General features: G+C 36.2%; 1 protein-coding gene across 2 annotated transcripts in view; it reads right to left on the bottom strand.

The window, feature by feature from the left end:
* Positions 1–14,823, bottom strand: part of LOC118196184 (platelet-derived growth factor subunit B-like) — a 55,441-nt gene that overhangs the window by 26,293 nt on the left and 14,325 nt on the right. For both annotated transcript variants that reach the window (XM_035367603.2, XM_085807988.1), the window contains exon 3: positions 14,016–14,036. In XM_035367603.2, the coding sequence (XP_035223494.1) occupies positions 14,016–14,036 (21 nt within the window). The remainder of the gene's footprint in view (positions 1–14,015; positions 14,037–14,823) is intronic.

The following is a 14,823-nucleotide window of genomic DNA, read 5'->3' on the forward strand; positions in this document are numbered from 1 at the left end:
CCTCTCATTGCCAGGATGTCCAATATGTGCCTTAATCCAGTGAACATGGATAACATGATATCCTAATGCTCTTTTAAACAGATCTTTAATGTCTTCCAAAATTTCATTTTTAGGCTCTGGCCGGGAGAGAGCCGTTAGCACAGATAGGGCATCTGAGTATATATGTATACAGTGTCTCTTAGTAAGTTCTCTTAATATCCAGTTAAGAGTTTCCCTCAAAGCAGCCATCTCAGCCTGATAAACTGAATTATGTTCAGACATTTTAAATTTCTCTACATGTATCTCAAGTCCATAAAAATAGACAACAAAGGCTGAACCGACTCCCCCCTCGAAGCCAGAGCCATCCGTATAAATTTCAATTTCCTGTAGGTCCAATTTATTGCAATCAAAACTAATGCTACAATAGTCCATAGGAGAAACACTCTCTGGATTAAAATATTTAATAAAATTGGCACAAACTTTAAAATCATTATAATTAAAAGAGTCTCTCAATCCATTACTTAGTAAAAATTTTTCAAAATAAAACTGGTAAAAAATCGAGAGAGGGGGCACACCGGCAAGTATGCACAGAACCTCCGTCGAGACCGTCCTAAAAGCTCTGGTAACAGCCAAGAGCCAGCCTCTCTGCAAAGAGTCTAATTTAGTTCTTAAACGGAGGAGCTCCCCTGCCCGGACACCCCATGCGCCAATGCCATATATGATCTTGGGAAGAATAACGCTGATATAAATTTCTCTCAGGGTGGCACCTTTCTGAGCCAGAGTACTTGGATTAAAATTATAAACATAAAAAGTTAAAACCTTCTCTATCTTTCGTTGTATATCTTTAAAATGGGAAATAAAATTCAATTTCTGGTCTAAAATAACACCCAAATATTTTATCTCATCCTTAAAGCGTAGATTTTTTCCGTTAAATTTCAACTTAGGTGGTCTAGTATGAAAGCCACCCTTTGGAAAGAAAATAGCATTTGTTTTATCCAAATTAAAGCGAATAAATTGTTTATGGCTCCATCTATTAAATAAATGATTTATCTGGAAAAACCTCTGTTCCAACTTTTCCAAAGAAGAATCATACACCAAGACCAGAATATCATCGGCAAAGCAGTTAATTTCAATATTTGGTAAATCGATAAGTATTTCATTAATTATAAGGCTCCAGAACAGGGAAGCGCTGCAAGAGCCCTGCGGGCATCCTTTCGTGATCTCATATTTCAGGTTAACACCATCGCTATTACCTTGAAAGAACACTTGTCTATTTCTTAGATAATCTTCAATTAAGTAGTATAATCTTCCAATAACACCTAATTTCCTAAGGGCAGAAAGGAGTAAAGGCCAGGCAATAGAGTCAAAGGCACCATGTATGTCAAATGAGACAAGTGCAACATGAAAGTCCTTCTTCTTTTCCCTAATCAACTGTATAGTGTGATAAAGGGCAAGTTCAGTAGAACGCCCTCTTCTAAATCCATATTGTCTAGGTCTAATAAAATCTTTCTTGTATAAAATAAAATTAAGACGATTTGTGAAAAGTTTATCTAAAACCTTACCAAAAACTTTCAGAAGACAAATTGGACGATAACGACCTTCACTCTTCGGAACAAGAACAATTTTTCCAATTTTCCAACAGTCAGGGAAAACAGATAAAATTAAACATCGATTATATAAAATTATAAAAAAGGAAGGATATTCACATATAACGTTGCGCGCCTCCAACTTGCACGCAACCAAGAGGTGACTGTGAAAACTTGTATAAAAGATAGAAGCTTGTGAAGGGTTAAGTCCCTTTTTATTCAACGTAATAAATTACAATTGCGTTCTCTTGACGCTTACAGACGGTGCCAACTTGGCAGTCAAATAAAAATAATAACCTGAAAAGAAAATAAAGACAAGATTCTAACTACGAAGCTCTCTAAAATAACTAACTCACCGCGTTTTACAATACCGCTGCTAATTCAGCAGACTTGAAGCTCACTGGAACGATGACCACTACTTCCCGCCAAGCACATAGGCCGCAACGCGGGGTTCTACAATTCTCGCTAACTACCTCCGCGCTCGCTAAGTAAGAATATCTCTCACACCGAACTTGTTTCCTTCTATTTAAATCAGAATACTTCCGCTGATAATTTGAATCCTTGCGCGTTCTACTCAAATTTACATATTCTGGCATTGGCAGTTCCAGGGGAAAGTAAGGCTTGACAGGAAAGATAGTTTAAACTTAAAATAAATGTTAGTTAAAATAAATATAAACCCTACATTTGCCGCTGCCAGAATTTGGAAAACTTGGAAGCAGGTCCTACAAACGACCTGTTGTAAGTTTATCTAATTCTGAACTAACTGGCGAAAGCCTCGTTTACACAAAAAAAATCTTATGTAACAATTATATATTAAAATTCTTTTGCTCGTTACAAAGCTTTCTTCTTACAGCAACTTTTCCTGGACTTCATCAATCAATCTTGGTCTTTCCTTCCAGCATCTGGAAGGAATAAGTATCAGTATCTTTCTACATACATTATAATTTACACTTTCTTGACACAATAAATTTTTGTTTTTAAACGATTCGTTTTTCTTAGTTATTGCTTAATTCACATTCATTCAATTTTTCAAGCATTAATTTAACTTTACCCTGGCTCTCCACCGTGTGTGGTGTCAAACGGGAATATTCGTGTTTTAGTCTTACAACACTTTCCCTAACCACCATGATTTGTTAGAATTCAACAACCAAATAGACACACCGTACTCGACATTCTACAACTCAATGAGCTACTTTAATATTCTTAAAAATTCAAATGTAGGTGGAGAACCCTACAAAACACATTCATTCTAACTTCCCCCTCATTCATCTTTGAACATGCAGGCTTTCGCTCTAAAGCATGACTTTATCTACAATTTACTACTTAAATTTTGACTTCATTGCTTTTAAGCATTCACTTTTAGCATCTACAATTTTATGCTTCTAGACTAAATTCTACTTTTACATAACCTTTAAGTATTTACATACATTTACAAAATTTTATACATATGCTTTTTACAATTTACCATAAAATGAATAAGAGAAAATAAATTTTTACTTACCTCATTCTTCGCCAAGCTGGCGGCACTGAAAGTAAAATTCTTATTAATACAAGAATACGAAGTTATTTTTATCTTCGGCCAAATTTTGGCTTTAACATAACAGAATTAGTCTTTCGACCAACAGAAAATGCTTGTTTTTAGCTTTTACACTTAAAGAAAATAATACTTTTGCCTTAGCTAAATAAAGTAAAACAAAACTAAGTCTCAACCGAGACATATTGACTTTCGTCAAAACATAGAACTTCGTACTTATGCATAACATTTCGGAACAAAAGAGAAAAAAAATTATAGAAGGTTTTAACTTATCTTTGAGTTTTCGATGCTTGAAACTCCGTCATCCGTTTTCGGCAAAATTGATCCCAAGTTAGAGGTTTCATGGATGTCAATCTTCTCCTTATTGATCTCCGAGTGTCGTCCACGTTGCTCTTTCTTTTGCGTCCTCTACATGCTGGCCTCTTGACGGAGTAATCGTCTGGTTGTTGGCCTTTGCGTTTCTGCCTGGGACGGCTGGTCTTGACGTCCTCCGGTCTGGAGTCCTTCTTGAATTTCTTCTGTTCCTCGTATTTTTGTGCCTCCTGCTGGCGTTTCAGTTTCCGGAACTTGCTGGCACCTGACTCTGTGGCCGTGTGCGCGTTCTCCTTGATGTGTAATTTTTCCTGCCATCCTTTGTAGGTGGTGTTTTCGCCTTTACCACGGTTTCTTTACCCGGTTCATCTGTATTTTTGTTTTTCTTAAACGCCGGAGTTTGAAAATCATTTTTTCTTTTTGATACCGACGTCCGGGTTGTAGAAGTGCTAGGTCTCTCTTCAGTTCTCCGTTTCTTGGGTGGTGGAATAGTTGTTGCAGTCTCTGGCCCTTCTATTTCGTTTAGACTTGAGTCCTGCAAGAAACTTTTAAGAATTTCAAAATCATTTGGATTATAGTATTTTTTCACCTGGTCGGGACTTGCTTTACAGATTTCCCCTCTGTCGTTCTTAAGATATAATACTACCCCTTTGATTTCCTGAATTACATAGGGGCCTTCAAACTTTGGAGCTAGCTTTGCCATAAAATTGTCTGGGGCACTTGATAAAGAAAATTTCCGCTTCAATACTTTATCCCCAACTTTAAAATCTGCTTCACGGCGTTTTCTATCATAATATAACTTTTGTCTATTTCTTGCCGTATCCGAGGTTTTAAGCGCCTGATCAATCAACTTTTGCACATCTTGTTGTTTAAACTCCTGCTCTCTTTGTTGCACAAAGAATAATTTATCTAAAGGCGTAATTAATTTTCTGCCTAAAAATAATTCTGCTGGAGTTTTTCCCGTAGTATCATGATGTGCAGTTCTTAAAGCATAAGCTAACTCATTTATGTAGCCATCCCAGCGCTTGTGATGTGTGCTCACGTAACTGCGAATTATTTTTACTATGTTTTTATTAACTCTTTCTGCTATGTTAGCCTGTGGTCTATACGGAACCATTTTGATATGGTGTATGCCAAGTCCATTGCATATGTTTTCAAACACTTGACTAATGAATTGTTTTCCGTTATCGCTAATGACTTTTATCGGTGCACCGTATTTTAAAATGTATCTGTGTAAGAATGCATCTGCGACTGTTTTGGCTGACGCGCGTTTAAGAGGAACAATTTCTATCCATTTTGAAAAATGATCTACTATTACTAAAAGAAAACGATTTTTATTTAACTCGCTCTGGGGGAAGGGACCAAGGAGATCTATTCCTAAAATTTCATTCGGAAATGTAGCGCGAATGCTATTTAAGTACCCGGCCGGGCTGTAATTAATATCATTTATTAACTGACATTGATTGCAGGACCTGACATACGCCGTTACTATTTTGTATAATTGCGGGAAATATACCGCCTCGCGTACCCTTTTTATAGTCTTTCTGACCCCGAGGTGGCCCGCTGTTTTTTTTTTCGTGCAACTCCCTCAAAATGCTTAATCGAAGCGAGGCTGGGATGACTGGCTTATACTCAAGATTTTCGTTCGTTGTTTTCGTATAGAATAATAAATTATCTATTATTTCACAGTTTTTTGCTCTATTTCTTATCGCATCGATATCTGTGTGCTCAAAGCTTTCGGGGTCTTTCAAATAAGCATAGATATTTCCAAATTCAGGATCAGCTTTCAGTTCAGTAATAACCGTATCTCTTGAATCTAAAATTTTTGAAGTCAACACAGCGCATTTAAGTTCATTTCCTTCGTCGTCCAGTTTTATACGAGAAAGTGCGGCAGCTACATTGTTTTCCTTACCCGGTTTATATTTTATTGTGATATTATATTCTTGGAGTTTTAAAGCCCATCTTATTAACCTGGGCGTTAGGTTTTTTCCCGAGTAAAGTCTACCAACAGCCGCATGATCCGAAAAGACTGTTACTGGCGATTTGCCGAAATAAACTCGAAATTTGCGTACAGCCATTAATACGGCTAATGTTTCTCTTTCTGTACCTGTATAATTCCTTTGTGTCTGATTCAATGTTTTACTAAAAAATGCCAGCGGATGGTTATTTTGCATAAGAACCGCGCCCACCGCATAGTCTGACGCATCTGCCGCAATTTCCAGGTTTTCGTCCCCCTCAGGGAATTTTAAAACAGGGGCATTAATAAGCGCTTCTTTTAATCTTTCAAAAGCTGTGTTAGCTTCCGCTGTCCACGTAAATTTACTCTTTTTTCTTTTGATTACTAAGAGTGGTTCAACAATATTAGCGAAATCTTTTATGAAAGATCGATAGTAAGAACATAATCCAAGGAAAGACGAAAGTTTCTTGGCGGTGTTGGGCGGTGGGAAATTCTTAATAGCTTTTATTTTTGAATCTTGCGTTTCTATCCCTTTTGCGAAATTTTATAACCGAGATATTTAAGTTCTTTAGTTGCGAACTTGCATTTTGAGGCGTTAATTGTAAGACCGGCCTCTTTTAATAATTTAAAAACTTGTTCGAGGTCCTTAATGTGTTGTTCCAACGTACTACTCGTTATAATTATATCATCTAGATAAATTAAAGTTGATTTTCCTAGGACAGGCTTTAGAACAATGTCCATAGCTCTCTGGAATGTTGATGGGGCCCCACACAACCCAAAGGGCATGCGTAAAAATGCATAAGTGCCTGATTTTGTTATAAACGCGGTTTTGTGTATATCTTCGGGTCTCATAGCTATTTGATAGTAGCTAGACGTTAAGTCCAAAGTAGACATATATCTTGTCGATTTGATCTGTCTAATGATCTCGTCTATAACCGGCAAAGGGTAAACTGGAAATTTAGTAATGCTATTTAGTTTTCTGTAATCGATAGCAAACCTCCAAGCCCTTTTATCCGAAGGAGGAAACTCGTTCTTTTTCCTACATAGTACGACTGGACTCGCGTACTCACTATTTATGGGCGTTATTATTTTATTCTTTAACATCTCCTGAATATGTTCTTCGATGATTAAGTCTTTTTGTTTATCATAGCGATACGGTTTAGTCCTTTAAGGTTTCTCGGCATTTAATTGAATCTTGTGAGTCACGATTTGACAGTTTCCTGGTTTTTCTGAAAACAAATGAGAAAAATTACTCACCACTTGCTGTATTGCTTTACTTTCCTGGTCATTCAAATGGCTAAGGTCCAATTCAGGTGTCTCCACAGGTTCCACCACCCTCTGGTCCATCTCCAGCACCAGGGAACTATCTTGAAAATTCAATTTGGCCCTCGCGGCCCTTAAAAAGTCCATACCTAAAATAAGAGAGTGTTGCAGGTGTTTCACCACAAAAATTAATACTTTGAGATTTTCCTCTTTTACCTGTACGTTTAATGATACTTTCCCGATGCAGTGACATGTTTTTCCTTGCGCCGCTATAATTTCCGTATTTCTGGTTTTAAAGAGTCGTATCCTATAAAAATTCTTTTTGAAGAACTTTTCACTCATGAAATTTCCTTCTGCTCCTGTATCGATGAGGGCTTCTACTGGTACATCGCCAACCAGGACTTGTATAATTGGTAGCTGTGAGTTTTTTACGATGACTGTATTTAAATGTCTATTTGAGGGTTTTTTTAAAACTTCCGGGGTCTGGACCCTCCCTTCCACAGGCCCCTCTAGTCGTTTAAAGCTTTCCTTTCAATCTGTGTCTTCTGGGTACGCGGATGCTTATTTTCAAATTTTCTTTTTGGGCCTTGACCTTCGAGTTTCGATGCGTTAGCTTGATAGTTCTTTCCCCCATATGAGCGATTTCCATTTCTGGTTTCCTCCTTCCTTCGGGTATGTTGAGAATATATTTCCCCTCTCGCTTTTTCCGCTATTCTGCGATTTTGAAACTTCACCGCCAATTCGAAAAGTTCCTGCAATGTGTTTGGGTTTCTAATTTCAAAGTAGTCTTGGACAGCGGGTAACAATCTTGGTAATATTATTTCAATAATCTCCGCATCGGGTTTTTTCCCATACAGCATATCCGTTAGCTTGATTTTTCGTAAAATAAAGTCCGTCAAATCTGCTGTATCCCGTTGATAGAAACTATATAGCTCGGCTTCCAGCCGTGCGCGATCTTTCACTATGGGGAAGGCCTTTACTAACGATTTTTTGAAATTTTCAAATGTATACGTCGGGCTTCCAAATTCACCTAGAAGAAATTTGCCTATATTTTTTCCACCATAGCGCGGCCTGTCCTCTTAGTGCTGATGTGGCGATGGCAACGTTTTGTCTTTCAGGCACAGGGTAGAGCTGAAAGTGGTTTTCTATACCTTCTAAAAATACGGACACCGATTTTTTTCCGTCGAAATAGACGTTTGGCTTGATTGATGCTCTCAAAGTCTGGACCAGGTATCCAAATCCTTCTAACTGCGTTGTCATTTCTTGGTGTTGTCCAGCGGCTTCCATCCAGTTTTCGGCCATTTCAGTTCGATAAGTGTTCGGGCGCCAATATAACGTTGCGCGCCTCCAACTTGCACGCAACCAAGAGCTGACTGTGAAAACTTGTATAAAAGATAGAAGCTTGTGAAGGGTTTAAGTCCCTTTTTATTCAACGTAATAAATTACAATTGCGTTCTCTTGACGCTTACAGACGGTGCCAACTTGGCAGTCAAATAAAAATAATAACCTGAAAAGAAAATAAAGACAAGATTCTAACTACGAGGCTCTCTAAAATAACTAACTCACCGCGTTTTACAATACCGCTGCTAATTCAGCAGACTTGAAGCTCACTGGAACGATGACCACTACTTCCCGCCAAGCACATAGGCCGCAACGCGGGGTTCTTCAATTCTCGCTAACTACCTCCGCGCTCGCTAAGTAAGAATATCTCTCACACCGAACTTGTTTCCTTCTATTTAAATCAGAATACTTCCGCTGATAATTTGAATCCTTGCGCGTTCTACTCAAATTTACATATTCTGGCATTGGCAGTTCCAAGGGAAAGTAAGGCTTGACAGGAAAGATAGTTTAAACTTAAAATAAATGTTAGTTAAAATAAATATAAACCCTACACACAAAACAATTTTTTAATAATAGTAGCACCTATCCCATCCAAACCAGGAGCAGATCTTGTTCTTAATCTTGAAATCACACAATAAATTTCTTCGTACGTAAAAGGGGAATCATAAACTTCTCTATAATCCTGACTATTTTCTTCATGTCCTATATCTTCTTCATAAGAGTCTCTCATCACAGAGTCCTCCACTCCACCGGAATGGCCCTCATCCAATTTCAAAGCACTGCGGATAATACAGTCATAGTACTGTTCGACTGAATCATTATTCTTATCTTCCCTATCCAAAATAATATGTTGTCTTCTTTTATTTGTAGCAATCCTGTAATACTTATCATAATAATATTTACTATTCAAAAATATTTCTTCTCTATATTGTCTTTTAGTAAACTTAATCTTTTTCTTATAAAATGCAAGGTTTCTTTTATAATCCACTTTCCTTTTAATACGCAACTCATCAGGAATGTTTTTAACTTGGTAGCTTTTCCTAGAGGCTCTTAATTTCCTTCTAAGACTGTCCAATTCATTAGTCCACCATACGGTATAGTTCTTATGTTGCAAGGTCTTCTTAATCAATAGATATCTATTCATATTACTAATCAACAGTCTCTCCATTTCACTAATACAATTATTCAACTCTAAAGCGTTGGAGGAACAACTAACTTTGTCTTCAATATCAAAAATATCCCTGCGACTCTTCTTCACCATTACTTCAATTCTTTTAATGTTTCTAGAGTACTTCTTTCTAATGTCACTATTGACTTTAATATCATTCAAATTAATCAAAATATATCTGTGGTCGCTAAGGGTATCCAAATCTAGAACTTCATATTTAACATTACTGATATCCATGCCAGATGAACAAAGTGCAAGGTCAGTCCAGCCACTCCCCACAGAGGAAAAAAAGGTTGGAGTAAAATCTTGAATATTTAAAAGCTTCAAATTATATTGTACAATAAAATCATAAGTTAAAACTCCTCTTTGATCCATTTCCCTAGCTCCCCAATTAAAATTCTTGGAATTAAAATCACCAACAACTATAAAATCATAAGTATAGAGTTTAAAAACATTTTCAAGTTGAAATAAATGCATCTCCAAATCCTCTGCATGTGAAAAATAAACTGAAATAAAAGCTAATTTAACTTGATCCAGGAAAACAGTGATTGCGACAATACAATCCTGAAGTACATCTACTGTAAACTCTAAATTGCTATCCGCAACAATAATACCAGTCCTGCCATTATCAATTCCTACAACTCTCCAATTTCCAAGTAGATGAGCAATCTTACCCTTAATAGTATAGGGCTCTTGCAGCGTAATCACATTCAAAGGCTCTTTAATGATATTATTAATTGCAGAGAGCTGCCAAGAAGCGGCCGCACAATGATTTAAATTAATATTTAAAATATTCATGTATAACAAAATAAAACCAATCCACATTAAAAGCAATATTTTAAAATCAATATGTACAAATAAAAACGGTATTAAAATCAATCAATTAAAATCCAGTAAAAGTCTTGGTAAAAGTTCAATTGACATAAATAAATAAAATCAACACCAGAAGGTTCAAAATCTTTATTAAAACCAGAGCAGCTTACCAGGGGTGAGGGCAAAATCTTCTTCTTCTTCTTCTTCTTTACTGGCTTCCAAAATAAAATACTTACCCAAAGGCCAATCAATAATAACAGAAAAAGTAAAATAAGATAAACAATATCACACTCCTTTTTAGTATTGAATTAAAAAATAAACAAACAAAAAGTCCCCGCCGACACCTAATCTCTCAATAAAATCTAGATGTCCAAATGATCCTTTATAAATTTCATTTCCTCTAAGTATACGGAACAATCCTTAGAAAAAGCATGATGGTGTACATCAAAATCTGTGTGAAACTTCTTATTGAATTCCACACAGTTAATGCAAATAAACTCTTCACTTTGACAATCTTCCTTTCCATGCTCCTTAGAGCAGGCGGCACATATTTTGACATTCTCACAAAATCTTTTTGAATGTCCAAAGGCCAAACAGTTAGTACAACGTTTAGGTCTTAAAAAGATCTTAGTACTATAGGCCTTCCAATCAATCCTTAATCGTTGATCTTCAATAGTGTTACCCTGGCATTCTCTAGTAACCTGATACACACGATGTGACACGAACTGCTCTGAGGCCCTCATTCTAAATAACGGCTTGACACAATTCCCCTCACAACAGCAATTTCTTTTAAGTGCTTGCGTAATCTTATCGTCTGATACTTCTTCTGAAACGTTATAAATAACAATCTTTGGTCTAATAAATTTCCTTCTTCTTGGTCTTACTAAAGAACATATTTTCTCATTATTCTTAATTACTTCCTCTAATCTCTTGCATTCATTCCGATTTTCAAGTTTTACCACCATATCACCGTTCTTGCGGCAAAAGGAACTAACTATTCCAATTCCTATCTTTTGTGGGTCTACATTGGATTTAACTTCTTCATAAACATCAACTCCATCCTTCATCGGGCGTAAGATGACCTCATTTTCTCTTAAATTATCTTCTCTATTCATTTCTCTCTTCCTCCCATTTCTTTTTGATCTAATTTGAATCCATGGTCCTTCTCGAGTAGTTTCATTGGCCATTTTCTCCTTAATTTCATAGACCTCTTTTTCAATCGCATCCAATTTACTCACTATCAATCTTTCATTATCATTTACATTATTTGTCTCTCTTTTAGCAATCCAGTCAGTTATAAAATTTAGACCATTACTTAAATTCGCAATAAGAATCTTCGGGACTCTCTTTTCCCTCAACGTGTCAACGATCTTATTCATATTACACATAACCGTCAGAATATCATATTCATTACTTGCAAAATCTAAGATGGTATCAGTAACCGAAAGTTCGTTTTGACTCATCTTTGGATCAGTAATTATAATATGTCGGCTTGGGGACAAACTAGTCAAATTACCTCATAAAAATCAATGCATATAGACAAATCCTAATATAATAAAACTCTAAAAACCCTAAAAGTTCAAAGTTAATACATCTATAGTGTTAAAACTTCTTAAAAAAGATAGAAATCAATTTCCAATACAGCAAATTCTCTTCAAAAATCCATAAAAGTTCTAAAATTCAATAAAGTATCCATAAAATGCTAAAATCAGTATCTGCAATGCGTGAAATAATTTTTACAATAAAAACGAGAGTTCTAGCATAAAAGCTGAGCAAATCGACCAACGGGCTGAAAGACGTAGAATATGATGCACAAAAATATGTCAGACCTGTTTCTCCATCGTGCAGACTTTCTTATATGGTGCACCAAATGATTATTCCTTCCAATAACATAAATCTTCTAATATAAACAAATGTCAGCCTCGTTAGGCCTAGCTCACTCTACAATTTCAAATTCAAATATATTCAAAACCATGAAAGATAGAACTGTGCTCTTAAATATACAACTAGATAGAACATGTAACAGTCTAAAACAGCCGACAAATTAAAATTGGAGAAATAATTCATCATATAATCAATGTAAAACCTACTCGTCCATGCAAGATGGGCGTTCCGGTGTAGACAGAATTTAAATTCCTCATATCTTGAAAGCAAACCAATTTCAGAACTTGCACAATACCTTTTTCGAAAGCGGAACACTTAATTAAAAATAATTATACACTTTCACAATCCACAATTAACTTTTACACAGGAAAATAGCAACTTTAAGCGGGAGCACATAAACAACCATCCAACATGGATTCCAACATGCGCAGAATCTACACAGTGTTTTCAAGGTACTGTATAATGTGTAATAATGAGGTACTGTATAATACCTTATTCCCCCCCGGGGGTTCACTTAGGCGAATGCCTGGGAAGTACTGGTTAGGATCTGTACCAAGGCAGTCTCAACGACGGGGGCTTAATAACAGACTTCGTCTGAAGGTTCTCAGGACAGAGTAAGGCTCGGCAGGGACTGTACGGGTACTGCCTTGTCTTCCCTTGCTCTGTGGGATCGCAACATTATAGATTTTTTAGTGGGCGGGGTGACACTAATCACGTTTGGCAATAGTCCTTAGGTCAAGAGCCCCCCGCTCCAAGAGTTGTATAATACCTTACATATAGTATCTTTAGTAATTTAGCTAGTAAGCTGAAGCGTTATTTTCTGTATTCTTTCTTTGGGTTCTATATACAGAACATGGAAGGCAAAATTAAACCGCCGTCTAATTAATGACCGAAAGCGCTAACAACACATCTCTGAGGGATTCCGACTCGCTGAAATAGATATCCACGAATTCGAATCAGTAAAATGCTCGTGGGAAGCAGTAGTATATTTGAGAAACATTCGAACAGAAGAAATGCTAACTGGTGTAAATAAATAAAAATAGGAGAAAAAAGGGGTTCTTTAGAAATACAAAGTTACGAATAAATATTTACAAATTAAAAAACAACATACATATATATTTAGGGCCATTTTCATGAAGTGTAATAACCTGCCATCTAGTGGTTAATAAAAAGGATTCTGTCGGGCAAACAATTTGCCCCTCAGGCTAATGGCCCTTCAAAATAGGTCAGGCCATAAGAGCCCTGGCTGAACAGCTCAATACTAAATAGCCTGTATCAAAGTATCCCCAACAAAATGGCTTTAAAGCGTAAATAATTATCGTTTAATAATGCACGAGAATATTTACAGCTTCTACACAACAATAGATTAATTTCATGTGTTATAAAAGTAATTAAAATAAATACTTTGGGGTGAATATATAATGATCTTCCGAGGACAAACAATTTGGTAGAAGCGTGCCATAACAAACTGTCGACTGCCATCATCCATCCGTCTACCAACTCATGGACCATTTCCAGATAGAGCAGGCTATGGTGGAAATTCGCGTAATCCACCTTGATGCAAGTTTTGCTTTCATCGCAACTCAGATGCAAGCAAAACTAAACATATACAACCTAATCAACGCCTATAGGTATTAGCGGAAAGCTATGCAAACATGGAATATATAGACTTCGTGCCATTTCACATAATCTAGAAATCTAACTTTTCTATATTGATATTGTAATATATTGCATTAGTATTGCATAAAAAATATTTTTTTTGATAAATATTCAGAGTTTGGCTGTTTTATCCGGTTCTTTTAGATAAAGGTTGCTTAGTCTTGGGCTGTTTCTTCGGGACTATTTGTTGAGCTATTTAGTCTTGGGGGTTATTTTGATGGAGTGCTGGTGTCAACCAACTGAGCGGTCGTGCAAGCGCACCCTTCGGGCAAGTGAGTTGGCTTGCAACTGAGTGTCGGGCAAACGACTTGATGGGATATAATCAGCAATAAAATATATATTTCGGTTTTTAATTAATATTATTCAAGTTATGAGGGAAATTGGAACTCTTTGAATCTAAGAAATTAAATAAATTCATTTATTAAATTGGTTTAATTACTGGATTAGAAATTACACATTCAAATGCGTAAGCCAGCTCTGAAGGATAATTTAGAGAGCTTTAGAAATATTCATACTTACGACTCGAGATACTCGTTCTATCTGCAAATAAAAGAAATCATTAATATGTGTTTCAAAAGGTACAAAATGTTTATATTATACACTATCAATATGTATACTTTATATTATTACTATTAATACGTATACTATTTTTGAGCATCCAAATTAATCCTTCTCCCCTCTCCCAAAAAATGAAAGAAAGTCGTAAGTACACATTCGGTCAGGTTACGTCAAAATTTTAAAATTAGAAAAATACTCATTTAAATATTCAAATCATAGTCATCGACTCTTGCACTAATTATAAGACCCTCATTACGACTTCGACAGCGCAACAGTAGCACAATCGTTTGCATATCATAAGGTCCTGATTCTAAATCTCATATCGGTTGAATTTCCGAAGCATTACAGTAGTTTGTAGTCTTACTGTGATATTGATTTAATTAGTCCTGGAATTTACTTTACACTCAGAACAGCAAAACATGATACTACTGGCAAAACGCCTGCTGAACTATTTCTCGAGAGAAAGTTGTTAACTCCATTGGACAAGTTATTCTTCGTACAACAAAGAGTGCAGAAATTCAAAATTCAAAATATTTAAAGAGGTCCACAAAGTGTGTGACAAAGATGGACCAGGTTAAGCCCTATTTTGATTGTAAAGATATTTCTATGTTTAAAGAAGTTTTGCTGTAAATCGGTAGTGAAGCTAGTGTGCAGTGCTGCAGAAACTTCAGGAGTTAGATACATACAACATACTTCAAACATACTTCTATCTTGAAGTATGTTTGAAGTTCTAATTTAAGCTCTCCAGATACACTAAAGTTTTAAATCA

This window comes from Stegodyphus dumicola, chromosome X1 (genome assembly GCF_044657685.1).
Source record: "Stegodyphus dumicola isolate Sdum_Otavi_A_Nest chromosome X1, ASM4465768v1".
Taxonomy (NCBI): domain Eukaryota; kingdom Metazoa; phylum Arthropoda; class Arachnida; order Araneae; family Eresidae; genus Stegodyphus; species Stegodyphus dumicola.